The sequence below is a fragment of the Fopius arisanus genome, unplaced genomic scaffold (genome assembly GCF_000806365.1).
Source record: "Fopius arisanus strain USDA-PBARC FA_bdor unplaced genomic scaffold, ASM80636v1 scaffold00026, whole genome shotgun sequence".
NCBI lineage: Eukaryota > Metazoa > Arthropoda > Insecta > Hymenoptera > Braconidae > Fopius > Fopius arisanus.
Window position 1 is genome coordinate 277,575 of NW_011887765.1, and position 17,109 is coordinate 294,683.

The window sequence follows — 17,109 nt, forward strand, 5'->3', positions numbered from 1 at the left end:
GTGAATAGCTCCTCGATTGTCATGTTCCCCTGATACTTTTTCAGAAATTTCGAATTTTTCACTTTCAGTGAAAATTTCAGTGAATAGCTCCTCGATGTTCATGTTACCCTGATACTTTTTCAAAAATTTCGAATTTTTCAATTGCAGTGAATACCTACCCAAAGAAAAAATTGGAATTATTTAAAAAAAAAAAATGAATGACGGCGGGATCGAACCCGGGTCGTCGGCGTGCTAGTCGAGCACGTTACCGCTAGGATAACGTACTATAACAATAAGAAATTTTCATTAGGAGTATATATATTGCAAAAGTATCGTTTTAAAAAATTGCTAATTTTTCAATTTCACTGGATATCTTCTGGATTTTCAAATATTCAGTTTTTAAACGATATTTCCATTAATTAGCCATTTACAAAAAAAAAAAAAATAGGAATTATTTAAAAAGAAAAAGCATTCATGCCGCAGAAAATAAAATTCACCCCGTCGACTTGATGGACACCCCATCATTGCGTGTGGCGCCCTCCCTCTCTTGGGGTGCAGTACTACGATGCCGCTGGGGTGACTCAAACCCCCAGAACTGACCCTCCACTTTAGTCAATCCTCTTTGAGGAGCTCTATCCAGAGGTTTTATCCACCGGGACTTGGTTGGATTTGACGGGACTTCGATATTCGTTAAATTTTTTAAGATCGAATTGGAAGTCATCGAGCTCGAGTGTGTTAATATTGTCAGGAATCACAGATGTGAGTGCAATTTTCTTGAGAATTTATTGATCTTATTGATCCACTGATGCAACTGGAGTTGAGGTTGCTTGCATTCCATATGGCCGTTGAAATCTACTACTGAACTATTGCTCATGAATTTTAGAAATACTTCAGGATGAGTTCGTCAATGACAGCCAAGGAAATTCGACAGTCTTACATCGACTTCTTCAAGAGCAAGGGACATGAGTACGTCCACTCGAGCTCAACCATTCCTCACGATGATCCGACACTGCTGTTTGCTAACGCTGGCATGAACCAGGTGATTTAAATTCATTTATGTGCGTTTGTGGTGGATGACGGTGGAAAAGAAAAAGGACGATTTTCGTTTTCCTTTGCCACTTGATCTCCCAGTTCGTATTTAGCCATTTTAAATAACAGATCTTGTTGACAATGATTGTTGAAATTCATTTCTAATAGCAAAATTCTCTAAAAAAAATCAGTTCAAGCCAATATTCCTGGGCACAGTGGACCCGAACAGCGATATGTCACGTTGGATTCGTGTAGTGAACTCGCAGAAATGCATTCGAGCTGGAGGCAAGCACAACGACCTGGACGACGTGGGTAAAGACGTATACCACCATACGTTCTTCGAGATGATGGGAAATTGGTCGTTCGGTGATTACTTCAAGAAAGAGATATGCACGTGGGCGTGGGAGTTCCTGACGCAGGTTCTCAGTCTCCCAGGTGATCGCCTTTACGTGACGTACTTCGGTGGAGACGAGAAGTCAGGGCTAGCTCCAGATAATGAATGCAAGGAGCTGTGGTTATCCCTGGGCCTCCCGGAGTCCCACGTTCTCCCAGGGAGTATGAAGGACAACTTCTGGGAGATGGGGGAGACAGGACCCTGTGGTCCCTGCAGTGAGCTCCACTACGATCGAATTGGAGGACGAGAGGCTGCCCATCTCGTTAACATGGACGACCCTGACGTCCTTGAAATTTGGAACCTGGTGTTCATTCAGTTCAATCGAGAGGCCGATGCCAGCCTCCGGAGCCTCCCCAAGAAGCACATCGACTGTGGTCTTGGCCTCGAACGACTTGTATCAGTTATTCAGGGCAAGAGAGCGAATTACGACACTGATCTCTTCGTGCCTCTCTTCGAGGCCATCCAGAAAGGCACCGGGGCACGACCTTACTCTGGCAAGGTCGGGGTTGAGGATGTCGATGGCATCGACATGGCCTACAGAGTACTCGCTGATCACGCCAGGACCATCACCATAGCTCTTGCTGATGGTGGAATGCCAGATAACACAGGTCGTGGTTATGTTCTGCGAAGGATCCTGCGACGAGCAGTGCGTTACGCCACGGAGAAGCTATCGGCGAAACCTGGCTTCTTTGGGACCCTGGTGCACGTGGTAGTGGAGCTCTTGGGCGACGTGTTCCCCGAGCTACAGAAGGACCCGCAATCTATCATCGATGTTATAAACGAAGAGGAGACTCAATTTCTGAAGACGCTGTCTCGAGGTAGAAACCTTCTGGATAAGACAATAGCCAAACTCCCGGATAAAGTGGTGCCAGGTGAGGTCGCTTGGAGGCTGTACGATACTTATGGCTTCCCCGTGGATCTGACCCAGCTGATGGCCGAGGAGAAGGGCCTGCAGGTGGACATGACAGCCTATGAGGAGTCGAAGCGTCTTGCCCAGATCGCTTCCCAGGGGAAGGCAGGTGGAGTTGACGATCAAATAAATCTCGACGTCCATGCAATCACGGAACTCCAGAACTCTGGAGTTTTACCTACAGATGACTCAGCCAAGTATGACTATGAAGCAACTGCTGATATGTCATCCCCTTACACCTTCGCCCCCTGTGTTGGAACAGTTATAGCTCTCAGGCGGTTGAAGAAATTTGTGGATGAGGCTCATCCTGGCGAGGAGGTAGGCGTTCTTCTCGATAGAACGTCATTCTATGCTGAACAAGGGGGTCAGATCTACGACGAGGGATTCCTCGTGAAACTCGAGGGAAACGACCTGGAGGACTCCACCGAAGTGAAAGTCACTAACGTTCAGGTTATTCATTTTTATTTTTTTCAATCTGAAAATTATATGAAATTTATCTCCATGTTTTTTCCTGATTCTGAAATTCCTGATCCAGGTGCGAGGTGGTTACGTCCTTCATATAGGAACGGTTGGTTCTGGCATCCTGAGAAAGGGGGATAAACTCCAACTGAACATCGATACTCCTCGAAGACGCCTGGTGATGAGCAATCACTCGGCGACCCACGCCCTCAATTACGCCCTCAGGAGAGTCCTGGGGACAGAAGCAGACCAGAAGGGTTCTCTGGTGGCTCCCGACAGACTGCGATTTGATTTCACGAATAAGGGAGCTTTATCGACGAATCAGGTACACGATACCGAAACCTACACCAACGAGATGGTGAAAGATAACCGGAAAATTTACGCCAAGGAGAGTAAATTGGCTGTTGCCAAGACTGTTAATGGACTTCGTGCGATGTTCGAAGAGACGTACCCTGACCCTGTGAGGGTTGTGAGTATGGGAGTGCCAGTGGAGGATTTGGAAAAGGATCCCCTGGGGCCTGCTGGCACCACCACGAGTGTAGAATTCTGTGGAGGGACTCATCTGCTTTACACTGGCCACATTGGGGACTTTGTGATTGCCAGTGAGGATGCTATTGCGAAGGGAATCAGGAGGATTGTGGCGCTGACTGGCCCTGAGGCCTCCAAGGCCCTGAAGAAGGCTGAACTCCTGCAGAACAGGTTGAATGAAATTCAAGGGAGGATTAGTAGGGGCCCGACGAACTCCAAGGAGATCGTCAGGGAGATCGTGGAGCTCAGTGAGGACGTTTCTCATGCTGTGATACCCGCCTGGAAGAAGGACGAGATGAGGCTGATGCTCAAGGGAATGAAGAAGACTCTGGATGACGAGGATCGTGCTGCCAAGGCCAGAGTGGCTGGCCTCGTCGTGGATAAAGCTGCGGAGATAATTCAGAATAATGTCGGGGTTCCTGTGCTCGTTGAGCAGCTCGAAGCCTTCAGCAATACAAAAGCCCTTGATGGAGCACTCAAGAAAATCAAGGCGTTGTCTCCAGAGACCAGTGCTATGGTCCTCAGTATCGATGAAGAGGCTAAAAAGATTTTCGCCCTCAGTTCGGTCTCCAAGGGAGCTATTCAGAAAGGCCTCACGGCTAATGAATGGATCCAGGCGATTTCTCCAATGATGGGGGGAAAAGGTGGAGGAAAAGCTGAGTCTGCTCAGGCCTCTGGAAGCAATGTCGCTGTTCTCGAAGAGGCTATCAAAGTTGCTAGGAATTTTGCTAATTTAAAGCTTGGGGTTTAGGTCGCCTGGGATTCAATGCTGTTTATTCGATTTTGTACGTTTCATATTTTTTGGGTGAGAAATAGATTTTCACTTATTCAACATCTGCTTCTGATTTTATCTCGCGGTTTTTCAACTCCTCGTCGTAGAGGATCCTCATCTCTCGGAGCAGGACGCCCATGTTCGTGCCCATTTTAGCGGATATTGGAATCACTGGGATATCGACTTTCTGGAGGAGTTTTTCTAGGTTGTCCTGAAATTTTAATAATGATGTTAGAATTATTCTTTGGGGAAATTCGATTGAAAATCTTTAATTGGATTTGTTTTTTTATCAATCAGTTATTGATTTTTACCTGAGCCCCAGGTATATCAATCTTATTAGCGATGACTAGTTTAGGTCGTTCGTTGAGTTTTGTACTGAACTGATTGATTTCGTTTTTGAGAGTCGCCAGTTGTTCCCAGGGCTCCTCGAGACTGATATCGAGTATAAACAGCAGTGCAGCACACCTTTCTGCATGCTTCAAGAACATTATTCCCAGACCTTTGTTCTTGTGGGAGTCCTCGATGAGTCCAGGTAAGTCTGCAACAGCGATCTGCTCGTAATCATCGTACTGCACCATTCCTATGTGAGGCTTCAGAGTTGTAAAGGCGTAAGATGCAACTTTTGGGCGTGCTCGGGTTATCGCACGTAAGAGAGTACTTTTCCCAGCATTTGGGAGTCCAATCTGTAAATTTTTGAATTTTCTTTCATTAATCCAAAATTCTTTTACGCAACGGTTCTCATTTTTAATAATAAATTATCATTTTCGAAAAAGTATCGGGAGAACATGAGTATGATAAATTATCATTCAATTTCTGTTCTAATGCAGTTAATACTATTAATTAAATATCAAAATTATATAATTATTCCATTTTTTCATTCATTCATTTTTTGTTAATGTTTTTTGCATGGAGTAATGGTGATTCATTACCAATCCAACATGTGCCATCGATCTAACTTCCAGTACATATTGCTTCTCCTCCCCTTTAGCCCCAAACTCTGCAATTTTCGGTGCTTGTTGGACATCAGATGTGAAGAAGGCGTTTCCATGGCCTCCAGCTCCCCCTCGAGCTGCAATAAACATCATCCCCTCATCCTCAAGATCCGCCAGGATATTTCCACTGGTGCTCCTGACAATTGTGCCAACAGGCACTTTGATCACTGTATGTTGAGCATTTTTTCCATGACAATCTTTGTTGTATCCCTTCTCCCCCGGCTCCGCCTCGGTTACGGTTTTCAAGTGGTTCAAACTAGTTACATCCCTCGATACCTGGAAGATAACGTGACCTCCGTGACCCCCATCTCCTCCATCGGGGCCGCCGTTCTCGTTCGACCACGCGTGAAGAAAACTTATCGCACCATCTCCACCCTGTCCCCCTGATACTCTCACCTGTGAAGATGATGATGTTGTAATTAGTTATTTCCTGTCATGATTTATAATCATTTGATGACTCACAAAATCTGAGCGTGTAATAATTTTTCTGTTTTTTGGAAAAAACGTTAATGAGCATTTTTTAGACGAGCAGATTTATTTGATGTGGATTAGGATGTGCGTCACCTGTTTAACATCTACAAAATATTGGAGTGTATCCCTGGTGGACTTGGGCTTTCGGCTACGAAGCGGACGTGCCACTTCGTCATTGCAAAAACAACTGGCACAATGGAATGTCCTACGAGGATGTCTTATTAAATTCAGTTCAACACCCGTTAAGGTTTTGCATAACTCTATTGTCTTCTGCTTTCGTATCGAGTGTCTCAATGTGAGGCACGTCAACTTCTGGAGTGTCTGCATCTGAAACACAAAGAAGGGAGTGTCCAAATATTTTTTAATAACATCAGCTTATATCTTCGTAACAAAAATTTATTCAATTATCTACAGACGATTACATCGAGCTTTTCCTCCAACAGATTTGAAATAACACTCTTGTGGATTTCTATGACTCTTTCCCTGTACAGTGGCAACTCGTCAGAATGATAAATTAATCTATAAGTTCTAGTTATTCTATTCGATTCTGGAAACTCGTAGACTCTGACAAACTCTACATTTTTTATGATTACCCCGGCGTAGTTGTATAAAACCACGTACAACCGGATTTCATTAAATATTTTGGGAATTGCAAATGTTAGATCGAACGCAAAAAATGGAGGAGATAATTCGTCAGTCTTTAATTTATGAGTGCCGATTACTGTATTCCATTTTATATTTTCTGAATTCTCAGATTGTTTAAATATCAGCTGCTCCGCCAAAATTGAATGGGGAACGAAATCAGAAGAAACGGGTGGAGATACTTTGACGAAGAAATGTGTGAGTGCTTCGTTCATATGAAATTTCTTATCTAGCCCCCGATACCCGGTGACTTTGTAATCCTCGAATAAATCCTCACAGAAACTCTCGACTGATGTCAGAACGAAATTTCCATGAGCTGCCATTTCTCTGATCTTCCAGGAGTCGTCCCACCGTCTTTTCGGGACGTCCCTCAAGGTCCCACCCTGGCCATTACACAGAGTCACCAGAATTTGGCCATCGGACTTCAAGGATTCACCAGACGACACGAAAAAATCTCTCAACAATCGTCGATTTTTATCTAGTCGCATTTTACTACAGCAATGGGGAAAATTGAAGATTATTTTATCGAATTTATGGGATTTCAGTAATGGGTACTCCGATAATTTCGTCGCGTCTACTCCAAGTAGAACTGATACTCCTAAAAGCAAGGGAATTATTAATTATTTATCAAGGGAACTATTAATTATTAATCAAGGTTTTAGCGAGCAAAATAGCGAAATAGTGGAAAGGTACGTCTGTATTTTAATAGTCGAATAAAAGACCAACGAATGATAAATAATTGAATCTCTTAATTTCCGGTAATAATGTTTTAATTTAATATTGATCGATACAAACCCTGAGTTCTTAGATACTCAATATTCCTCTGTGCCTCTTCATTTATTGCTGAAGTTTCATAACAAGTAGACGTGATTCGAATTTTCAGGTTATATTTACGTAAACTCTTGGTGAACGAGAAATTACCCTCCCCCAGGAGTAGTACTTCATCATTCTCGTTAAAAACCGACAAACGCATGTCCCTGGATGTCAAATCCTCTAGAAGATCCTTCAACTTCACTCTAAACTAGAAAATTTCGGAGGACTTCTACCCCAAAAGAGATGTTTCTACGAGTAAACAAACCGGAGTTCTACGACCTCTTTAACAATGGATCGATAACAATTGGATGAATAATTAGATAACAAACCTGGAGTGCTCGTGACCCGACGTTAATGTCCTATTATATCCATCCTAAAGAAGACGTGAATAATTAAAAACCACTGATCAACACCAGGACGTCCAACAGAAAATTCGGGGTGGGGGTTCACCACGTGCCACATGTATAAAAAATTCAGGGAAAAACTCAACTCTTTACTAATTGCTCGCAAGTAATTTTCTGAAAAACTATGAAGATCTTGATATTTGCATAAAAATTTGTATGGAATTTCCTAATTTATTCTCATAAAATTAACTATAAACTATAAAATATTTATTGAGCATTATCTCCTCAGAATATTTATGTAAAAAAATCGAATGTGTTCATCTATTAATGATCAGATAGAATCAGGGAAGAATCTACGATTGAATTTTTTAATTGTCGTTTTAATTGTTTAAATCGTTGATATAAATACTGGAGTATTTTTTCATACGAGGAACTACCTCAACATTTTTAACTCCAGTAGAAAATGTCATCGTCTCATGTTCAAGATAACGAGCATTTACGTTTTATCAGAGGAAATTGCTGGTTAACGTCAAAGGATGTCTGTAAGACTTCATCAAAACGACAATTCCATTGGAACAAATTCCTCGAAAATTATACGACACTCTCTGATCGCCACTAATTCCCCTAATTCCCCAGGAATTATAAAACATTTAAAAATAACAACCAGAATCTCAAACGTAATGAATTCACTTTTTCCTCACAGCGAGGAATAAGGGGAAATAAAAACTCATTTATTATGTATTGATGTATGTATTACATATTCACCGATTTATGTTCTACCTATTGGTAATTATATAATTTTTTTAATATTTTTTATAAGCCGCTCTCATTAATAACAATTGGTTAAAAATCGAGACTCCAATTGAAATCGAATTATCGTTGATGAGTATCGAAAGGTATCTCGTCAAATATAAATCCCATATCAGGAAATTCAATTCCTCGAATTCCATAAGGTCATACGGATCGATATCTAGGTCGTTTCCAGCCATCACCGAGCCCCATTTAATTAAATCCCCTGATTGTAGCCCGTCGCATGGAGCATCCAAGTGAATGAAAGTTATTTCAACTCGTGTGAGAGTAACTTTATTTCTAAGTTATAAATACTGGACGCCAGAAAAGTCGATCGCTGGAATCGTCGGTGCACGTGGTTTAAACAGATAAATTACCGAAGAAAAATATCACAGAAATTACCATAAATCACGTTAAACTTACGTTCGGAAACGTAAAACGAATGTTTACGTCGGCTGTTATAGAACCGATTGCAAATGCGATTTTGAGTGACACAACGGTTTTATGATGTTCATTACTTGCGCGTAATTTTCGAAATCATAGCTTTTTGCATATTCGGAAAAAACCGTTCGGCAATGAAGAGAATTCATTGAATTGAAGGAAACAATTCATCTGTTACTGTATAATTTTCAAAAATGAAAAACATAAATAAATGAGAGCTTGGCGTTGAGATCATGATTAACATTTTATTTTAATATGCAAAATACTTTTTTAAAGAATGGAATATCAGGAATATTTCCTGTAATTTTTTGTTGGAGGCGTGCAAATTTTTTTAAAGTGGTATTTGCACTTATCTGCAAGTAAGTTTGACCCCGAGGTAGTGGCTACGTGTCCTTTGACTCTAGTTTGTGATCGATACACGTAAAAACAGAAAGGTAATCGATCCCGGAAAAAGCAGTTACGTAATCGATATTTTGCTTGAAGTTATATTGCTGAGGAGCAACAAAGATAATTATGGAGGTGGGATCGTCAATAGAATTAACGGTGTCCATGAGAAATTTAGACGCAGAGCGAGAGAATTATCACGCGATGCAGGAAAATTGTTGAAAAATGAGGAACAATGATTAGTCAGGCAAAATATGATGCAGTCGCTTAAAATAGATTATGTGTTATCTCTCTGGTCGGTATTTAGTCTCTGGAAAGAAATTTCTCAGGATGAAAGAGTCGTAAAAATTATTTTTAAAAAGCTGGGTCTGAAGATTATTAAGAAATAATGATCCTATTCTATTTAAGTATCTCTAAACAATTAAAATTCAATTTATAATATATAATATTTAGAAACTATGGAATAATTCACTTCAGATTCAACAAATTTTCATCATCAATATTCGATAAATAATTATTTTACCAAGAAGATTTATTGGCTGCAGGAAAATCGTCGTAGATTTTAGTATAGGGTAAAATTGATGCATCGCACTCCGAAAATTTCCTGGTGGGACATTTCCCGAATTAATAATTCACCGGATCGATGTGCGACAATGCTAGGAGAAATTGATCCTTCCTCATTAATTATGATGACATCATTAAATTCTGAGTGTTTCAGGAGTGGGCTTTTTCGTGGTTGTTGCGGTCAGTGGCTGTCGTCCTTCAGTTGTAAATACGCACTGGTAAAAACCGGTTACAAGTAGATGCGCCGACAAGTTCAATGGACCTTAACAATTCATGGCATTAACAATAAGCTTATCTATGGCAAGTGTCGGATTGCATGATACTCGCTGTTAATTATATTCAGTCTGGGGAACCTGTTGAGGCTAATCGGCGTTGCAGATCAATTATTATCGACTTAATACTGACGGGTACAAATGGCATGTTGAATTTTCATTCCAAGAAATCCTATCATCAATAATCCTCAAAAACCGAATTTATAAAGAATTAATAAAAATAACGACAAAAGAAAAATGGCAAGACTTGACCAAAAATTTATAAAAGGAGACGAATGACTATAAAATTCGGTGAGTCATTTTATCATTGAACAAAACAACAATATAAATATAAAAACAACAATATAATAATGTTTCACATCAACCTGATCCAGGACCCCCCAGAAATTTCCAAAAAATGATGAAAAATGAAAAAATGTCAGCAACAACTTAAAAAACAATAGTTCCATGAGACGGCGCTGCAGGCGTCGCGACGGAGGGCGTCGTCATCAGACGGCGTCTGACAGAGTTTTTAGTCTGGCACAAGATCCAGTCTGACTAGTGCCTGACATGGGGTTGAGAGGAGAATAGTCTCGTATTGTCTCCTGGTATGCGGCAGTGTGCAGACACGAGTTTAACCCACCTCGTGGTCAAGCCCCAGAAGTTAAAATAAATTTAAACTGGGGATTAAAAAAAAATCTGTGTCCCATTGGCAGTAATCGAAGAAGTGGCAGCTGTAATTCACTGAGGAAAAAATAGTTGTCTCTCGGCAGTTTATGAAGGTGGGAGTAACTCAGTAATAGACTAGTGTCTGAACTGTACATTAGATACTGACTAATACTCTAAGTCATCGAGAGCGTCAGCATTAATTATAATTAATGAAAAGCCACTGCCGAGGCCACCAAGTTTCGATAAATCGTTGCAATTTTTTTTAATCAAGAACTCACCTTTTTTGCTCAATTTTCATGTTCAATTTTTTACTTCTCTACGTTGTTGGGTAATTACCGTTGCGTGTCCACGAGGACGTCGTCGACCTGACTCTGGTGTATGTGTGGGCTTGTGAAAAATTTTGCGTGAGTGCTGGGTGAAATCATCGCCTGGAAGTCGTTCTTTCGACAATTGATCAAAAAGTTGAGTTTGACATTTGTACGGGTCTAGATGTCATTCAGAATCCCCGGAGGCTGATAACTCTGATAACAATCGATAAAGATCCATCGACGTTTCAGTTTTAGAATTATTCAATAATATTCGAGATACTCAGTGAAATCATTCGAATTTTTTGAAATCTAAATTCTAAATCGAGGATTAATTTTAAGCGGAATTTTATTTCGGAAAATTTCCATTCTTGAAAATTAAACAATCTTTAGATTTTTATCTGGAGAATTCAGTACACAATTTAATTGTTTGTTCTGATATGTCGGAGAGGTCAATTCTACGACTCACAAGAATCATCATAAAATGAGAATTAATTTTACATAAATTGAAGATTGAGTAAATTAATTATTCTTGATTTGCACGCACTTTCAATCTCTGTTGTTTACTCGTTCCAGGAATTGCCGAGGTGATAACCCAAGACTGAAGCAAATGGAGATAAGAGAGTTTGTTGCAATGAGATGTTGATCCTGTCGGAATTAAGACGCGATAAACGAAGAGCAAATACGAGACTGTCGTGACAATATTCGGTTTGTAAATTTCCACGAGACACGTGAGGCGTGTCAGATGATTGACGGTGCCACAATGTGGTACCGGGAAATTTGACCGGTATAAACAGTGTTTATGAGAAATAAGAATCGACCCAGCACCAGATAAATCGGTCGTAACCACTGGCACCTGATTTGCTCGTGACGACTTCCACTCCTGTGACAAGTTGTTCCAGTGCTGACATTTGGTGTTGACATTTGAGGATATTTTTACTGGAATGTGTGAAAATAGTGGATACAATGTCCTGAGGGTGTAGGATTCTTGGACAATGGATACCTCGACAGTTCCTCATATTGAGCTGGCGGCCACCGCCGCCTGCACCATGGCCACTAAAATCCTAGCTCCCGTCAAGACTGAACGACAAATCTACGAGAATTCTATGCTAGAGGACGATCCTAATGCCAATTCCGTTGTGAGACCCTCCAAGGAGGACAGCAATACCCCGAGGTGGGGGCCTAATCACAGAGGGGCACAAGAACTCGCTAATTTATACAGCACTGGTAATGATTCCCCTGAATTACCTTGAATTTCGTTCTTTACAAAATAATTGTAAGAACCTTTTTTGTTAATCCAATTGAAAGCTACGAAAAAGGTTATTACAAAAAAATCGTTATCTCGCTCAGATACCGCGATATTTTGAAAAAGTTAGTGAAGTCAAGTTATTTTATCTACAGTAATTTTACTGTTTGCTTTAATAGGAAAAAGAACGCAGGAGTGCATTTGCGTTGGAATTTTCATTACACTAATGGCAGTTAATTCCTTCTTCATCGTAATTCGCCTGAGAATTGAGAGCTTGAGCTCAATATTGATAGCAGCACTGTGCGGCATTGTGACTGCTGATTTTATATCGGGACTCGTTCATTGGGCCGCCGACACGTGGGGCTCCATCGAACTCCCGATACTCGGTAAGAATTTTCTGAGGCCCTTTCGTGAGCATCACATCGATCCCACTAGTATAACAAGACACGATTTCATCGAGACTAATGGTGACAACTTCATGGTTACGATACCTGCGTTATCCAAATTAACGTGGGACTTTCTCACTCTACCAGAGAGCGATATCCAGAGGAGATTTTTGTGGATCTGCTACTGGTGGCAACTTGCGATATTCGTTGCATTGACTAATCAAATTCACAAGTGGTCACACACGTACTTCGGTTTACCAGGATGGGTTGTTTGGCTCCAAGAGCATCGTATAATTCTCCCTCGACGTCATCATCGTGTCCATCATGTTGCCCCCCATGAAACCTATTTCTGCATAACAACGGGCTGGCTAAACTGGCCCCTCGAGAAACTGCGCTTTTGGTACGTCCTAGAAACGATTATCGAATTAACGACCGGCTACAAACCCCGAGTGGACGATTTCAAATGGGCCCAGAAAAGATCTTGAAACTTAATCAACTCCAATAATTTATTTATTAATAATTGTTACGAGTATGTCAATTCGGTGGGCGGGTTCCTTCTCTAGGGCTCAAGGAATCGCTATTTGCAACTGAGATTACAAAATTTTTATTCAGTAATTGATTCGAAGAGTGAAGACAAAATCGACTTGTTCCCTAGTCGAGATTTCAAGGAATATCTCTGAATTGATCGGGGATAGCGAAATTTTCAGAGGAAATTTTTCTGTAAACGAAAATGTGCGTTGTAGGAGTTTTCCCCCTAAACAAAACAAACGGATCAATCGAATTAGTAGTCGAAAAAAAATACCCTAACGAGAGCCCCTCTCCTAGGGCAAATAAAATACGTATTTCCTCCCGGTGATGAAGTACGGACTACACAAACAAATGACAACAGCCACTGTAAGACAAAAACAGACGTTTTCAAAGACTCAAAATGAAGGATAAGATAAATAATTTGGTTTTTTGGGAGTTTTTCCCGAGGAATTTTGTCCCGGATGTTTTTTCCCAGGGGAACAACTCCGGACACCAAGAAAATCACCTACGAAGGAGGTTTCTATTAAAATTTCGCTGTTTTTGTTTAGTTTTTGAGGTATTTGTATTTATTGGTTGAATGAAATTTATTATTTATCTCTTCGTTGGTGAATTGGAAGGCATACACCAAGTTATTATATTGACGCAGGATTAATTGAACGAACAAAAGGCCTTGGCGATTTTTTATACTGAAAAGAATTTGCTGAACTAAACGCTTTTAATTATACTATAATGAGTTACTGTTAAATCACAGGATTTGATGCACAAAAGACTACACGAATACGTCAAAATGTAACGCTATACCTCGTTGCCACTATTGTCGCACAATAAGCCTAAATGCAGAACAATTATTTTTCAGTCACAAATATTCTAAATAATGGATAAATGACACTCGCTAAAATGACGGAAAAGCGATGAAAGAGATTCCGATGAGATTCTCCCCAAGTCTTCATTAATATTTTGATGACTCCACCAATTGCTATTAATAATAACAACGATGATAATAATTTACCAAAAATTAATTAATGGACAATTAGCGGAGACACAGCGAAAATCAAATACCGAAATATTCCCTGAACCTTTAAAAATATTTAAGCCTTAACCATTGCCGCAGGTGATAAATTATATTGACGGTCTAGTTAATGCGAGTGATAGTGACAGATTATAATTGGAAAATCTTGTGCCTTTTGCGGTCGGTATTTGCGAGTGGAATATCTGAGTGTAAACGTCAGTACAATTTTTGGGTTCAGGGATCAATTATGAATAAAAAATTGAGGGCATTCTCTAAGAAGTTCTAATTAATTCCTGTTGGAACTCTAGGGGAATTTTATTAGTCTTGTTTGAATTCTATTGCAAATTCTGTTTGTTTTTAGTGGTTTTTTCTATAAGAGATTACGCAAATTATAATTATCATTTTGGAATCGTAAAGATTCTTGGGCATTAGTTTTCCTATTTGTTTATCTTTTATAAGAAAATCCAATGGAATTTTTTAGAGGAAGCTCGAGATTTTTCAATTAATGCCTTTGCAATTAAATCGTCCCGAAAATGCCTCAACTGCTCGCTTACCTGATACAACAGTTTATCATTCATTTAAGAGAGGAATATTAATTAATAGACAATGACATCTAAATAAGAAATACTTGCCGTCCTGTGGATATATACCTCAATTGCTTCAAATCAATATTTACGTAATTCGCTGGGTCAACGTTTTTTCTCAATCAGTTTAGGATGCAATTCATTCACGTCGTAGTTATTAGTAATTGATTTTATGGACTTGTCCCTAGTGTGATAATCTATTTTGATAAATGAAAGACGATATTTAGGACGATAAAAAATTCTATAGGGTTTTTAGAAATTATGATGTGATTGCAAGGGGTTTTCTGTTTTCCTCGAGATTTTTCAGCGTAGAGTTCCATAAAAATCGGAATTTCTCGAAGAGTTCTAAAGGATTTTCTATAAAATAATATTTTATAGAGATTTCTACTTTAAATAACACCTTTATATATCCATTCTTCAGAACTTTTTCGTGGAATGTGCGAATTTTCCGGATCTCATGATGAATTTCCTGGAGATGATTCTATTAAAAAATTTAACACAAACTCTCAATGTTGTTAAGAAATACTCCCTGAATTTTAATTCAAGGAATTTTAAAGGAGTTCTTTGAGAATTCCGTGGAGCTATCACCTGACTGGATTTCCCAAGAATTATCGGAGGTTTCAGTGGATATTTTTTAACAGCGAGGGTCAGGTGCTAATTTTCCTCATTATGCAAGTCAGTAATAATGAACTACTGTGATTTCCTGACGAATCATGGTAGAACTTTTGACTAAGTATTATCGTTATCGATGGCGTTACTGTTGTTATTGAGTATACAGAAATAATTGAGATATTTTTTTTTCGAAAGTAATTTTTAATATTTAAAAAATTGTACATGTAGTATATTGAAGAGATCGTTGAAGATTAGTGTTAAATATCTAGTCAGGAAACACTCGAAGTACTGAAGATAATGATGGGCATGAGAGAGTTGTAAAATTTATACAAAAAAGCGAAGATGATAACGATAAGCCAATGTTCAATGAAATGAATAGAATAATCCAGGGTCTTCGATAAAAAATACTGTGACATTGGTGAGACCCTTTCTCAATTCGATTGGGTACTCTTGAAATTCTGTCGTTCGTATGGATTATTCTATAGAATTTCACGACGTGTGGTTATAATCGAAGAGTTCAACCGATAATCTCTGAAAACTGTGGAACTATTTTTTTACCAATTAACCAACTGAATTTCTGGCTTTTGCCACGATGACTCATCGAGCTGTTGCTTCATGCAATTCTGAAATTTTAATGTACAGAGAATAAAACAAATTTTCATCATCTGTCATTATGTACGATGACAATTGTTATCAAGACTTAAGATATACGCTTTTTAGAATTCTTCGGATGGATAAAGATAACTTGAATATTGAATATATCATCGTCACGTCGACTACAATTAACCGCTTTATTCTTTTTTACTGTCAACTTTATTCCGATGAGGAAGAAGGCACACAAAGACCTAAAAAAGCCCGTTGAAATAATAAACCAACAAATTGAAATAATTTACGAACAAATTGAAATAATTTACGAACAAATTGAAATAATTTACGAACAAATAACCAGAGGATTCGTCTCTGATATTCGACTAACAACGAAAACTGTTTCTAACCATCGAACGCCTTTGTAAAACAGTAGATAATAAATAATAAATTGACAAGCGGAAAAACGAGTAATGGACGATAAATGGAAAAATCGATTTCCAATAATCATTTTTTCCCTTGACAACTAAAATAAATAATGAATGTAAGTAAAGTGTTAGTGCAATTGATATATTACCAATGAAATTCGTCACGTAGTGGTAAAACAATGTCTTGTGATAATGCAAATTTTATATGTATAATTTGTACAAAGATATTCTAATGCGTTTAACGAATTGTTTTGGAGTATTTCCAACCACCCGCCATTATCTCTTAGTTTTTCGTTTTGTTTACTCGGTGGAAGTAAATCATTGTAATGTGTCACGAGTCATTAGGATATGTAGAGACAAGTGCACAGACGACCGAATGTAAGAATGGAAATAAATTATTTGGAGGGATCAGCCAAAGATAAATTATTACAATCAATCAATTATTCATTTCTCTTTATTCTTTTAAATTTTATATGCTGACTCATCGAGGGTAAAATTTTATCTCATAACATAATTCTCTTGCTCTGTTATGCACACAACAGATATTTTATCAACTGTGTGGAGGTATTGTCTGCCCCTCCTTCCCCTGTTTTTATATTATCAACACGATTTCCCCATTGTTATCGCCAATTGTAATTGTGCGCTTCTGCACCACTAGGAATGAGTAGGAGCTTTTCTTTTAGAATAAAATATTTTCCACTGGTTGTCGGGTTTAATCTTGTGATCTATTTAAATTTCTAGGTAGTGAGTTTGGATGAGAAGTCTCAAGAGAACAATTTTCTCAGTCTTTCGATAGGTAAATTCACCAGTCAAGTGGAGAAGTCGAATTTAATGTTTATTAACTATCGATTTATCTCGAAAAATCGTCAAAAAAGGAGAAGACACACAGGACATTTTTTGTAGCTGATTAAATTTCCGATAGAACAGATTTTTTCATATTTTCTCTTGAAATCGATAGCTCTTGAGATTATCGACATTTAACTTCACTTCACCAC

The 17,109-nt window shown here is 39.0% G+C and overlaps 3 protein-coding genes across 6 annotated transcripts; 2 read left to right on the forward strand and 1 right to left on the reverse strand.

Annotated features, from left to right (window-relative positions):
* Nucleotides 1-583: 583 nt before the first annotated feature.
* Nucleotides 584-4,131, forward strand: AlaRS (alanine--tRNA ligase, cytoplasmic). The gene is made up of 4 exons (XM_011302104.1): nt 584-738; nt 863-1,018; nt 1,200-2,762; nt 2,848-4,131. The coding sequence occupies exons 2-4, from the start codon at nt 875-877 to the stop codon at nt 4,048-4,050; spliced, it is 2,910 nt and encodes a 969-aa protein (XP_011300406.1). The 5' UTR covers nt 584-738; nt 863-874; the 3' UTR covers nt 4,051-4,131.
* On the reverse strand, nt 4,046-7,506 carry LOC105264902 (mitochondrial ribosome-associated GTPase 2). Of its 3 annotated transcripts, XM_011302102.1 has the most exons (6): nt 7,319-7,478; nt 6,972-7,238; nt 5,628-5,861; nt 5,001-5,459; nt 4,383-4,754; nt 4,046-4,282 (listed from the first exon to the last, which is right to left on the reverse strand). In XM_011302102.1, exons 3-6 carry the CDS (start codon nt 5,859-5,861, stop codon nt 4,124-4,126), a joined length of 1,224 nt encoding a protein of 407 aa, XP_011300404.1. In that variant the 5' UTR covers nt 6,972-7,238; nt 7,319-7,478; the 3' UTR covers nt 4,046-4,123. The 3 variants fall into 3 exon arrangements, with proteins under 3 accessions (XP_011300404.1, XP_011300403.1, XP_011300405.1); XM_011302101.1 differs by lacking the exon at nt 6,972-7,238 and having other exon boundaries at nt 7,319-7,475; XM_011302103.1 differs by lacking the exons at nt 4,046-4,282; nt 4,383-4,754; nt 5,001-5,459; nt 5,628-5,861 and adding an exon at nt 5,888-6,774 and having other exon boundaries at nt 7,319-7,506.
* A 2,019-nt stretch (nt 7,507-9,525) lies between these two features.
* Kua (Plasmanylethanolamine desaturase Kua) lies at nt 9,526-16,546 on the forward strand. 2 transcript variants are annotated; one of them, XM_011302105.1, is made up of 4 exons: nt 9,526-10,074; nt 10,158-10,544; nt 11,313-11,963; nt 12,162-16,546. In XM_011302105.1, the coding sequence occupies exons 3-4, from the start codon at nt 11,732-11,734 to the stop codon at nt 12,851-12,853; spliced, it is 924 nt and encodes a 307-aa protein (XP_011300407.1). In that variant the 5' UTR covers nt 9,526-10,074; nt 10,158-10,544; nt 11,313-11,731; the 3' UTR covers nt 12,854-16,546. The 2 variants fall into 2 exon arrangements, with proteins under 2 accessions (XP_011300407.1, XP_011300408.1); XM_011302106.1 differs by lacking the exons at nt 9,526-10,074; nt 10,158-10,544 and adding an exon at nt 10,554-10,892.
* The last annotated feature ends 563 nt before the right edge of the window (nt 16,547-17,109 follow it).

What these genes read in the sequence shown, in the direction of transcription:
- Kua (XM_011302105.1), top strand. Translation starts at nt 11,732, where the DNA reads ATGGATACCTCGACAGTTCCTCATATTGAGCTGGCGGCCACCGCCGCC. An exon ending in CGCTAATTTATACAGCACTG is followed by an intron (nt 11,964 to 12,161) that starts GTAATGATTCCC and finishes TTGCTTTAATAG; the next exon opens with GAAAAAGAACGCAGGAGTGC.
- AlaRS (XM_011302104.1), top strand. Translation starts at nt 875, where the DNA reads ATGAGTTCGTCAATGACAGCCAAGGAAATTCGACAGTCTTACATCGAC. An exon ending in CTAACGCTGGCATGAACCAG is followed by an intron (nt 1,019 to 1,199) that starts GTGATTTAAATT and finishes AAAAAAAATCAG; the next exon opens with TTCAAGCCAATATTCCTGGG. An exon ending in TGAAAGTCACTAACGTTCAG is followed by an intron (nt 2,763 to 2,847) that starts GTTATTCATTTT and finishes TTCCTGATCCAG; the next exon opens with GTGCGAGGTGGTTACGTCCT.
- LOC105264902 (XM_011302102.1), bottom strand. Translation starts at nt 5,861, where the DNA reads ATGCAGACACTCCAGAAGTTGACGTGCCTCACATTGAGACACTCGATA. An exon ending in ATTTTGTAGATGTTAAACAG is followed by an intron (nt 5,460 to 5,627) that starts GTGACGCACATC and finishes TCATCTTCACAG; the next exon opens with GTGAGAGTATCAGGGGGACA. An exon ending in TTGATATACCTGGGGCTCAG is followed by an intron (nt 4,283 to 4,382) that starts GTAAAAATCAAT and finishes TTAAAATTTCAG; the next exon opens with GACAACCTAGAAAAACTCCT.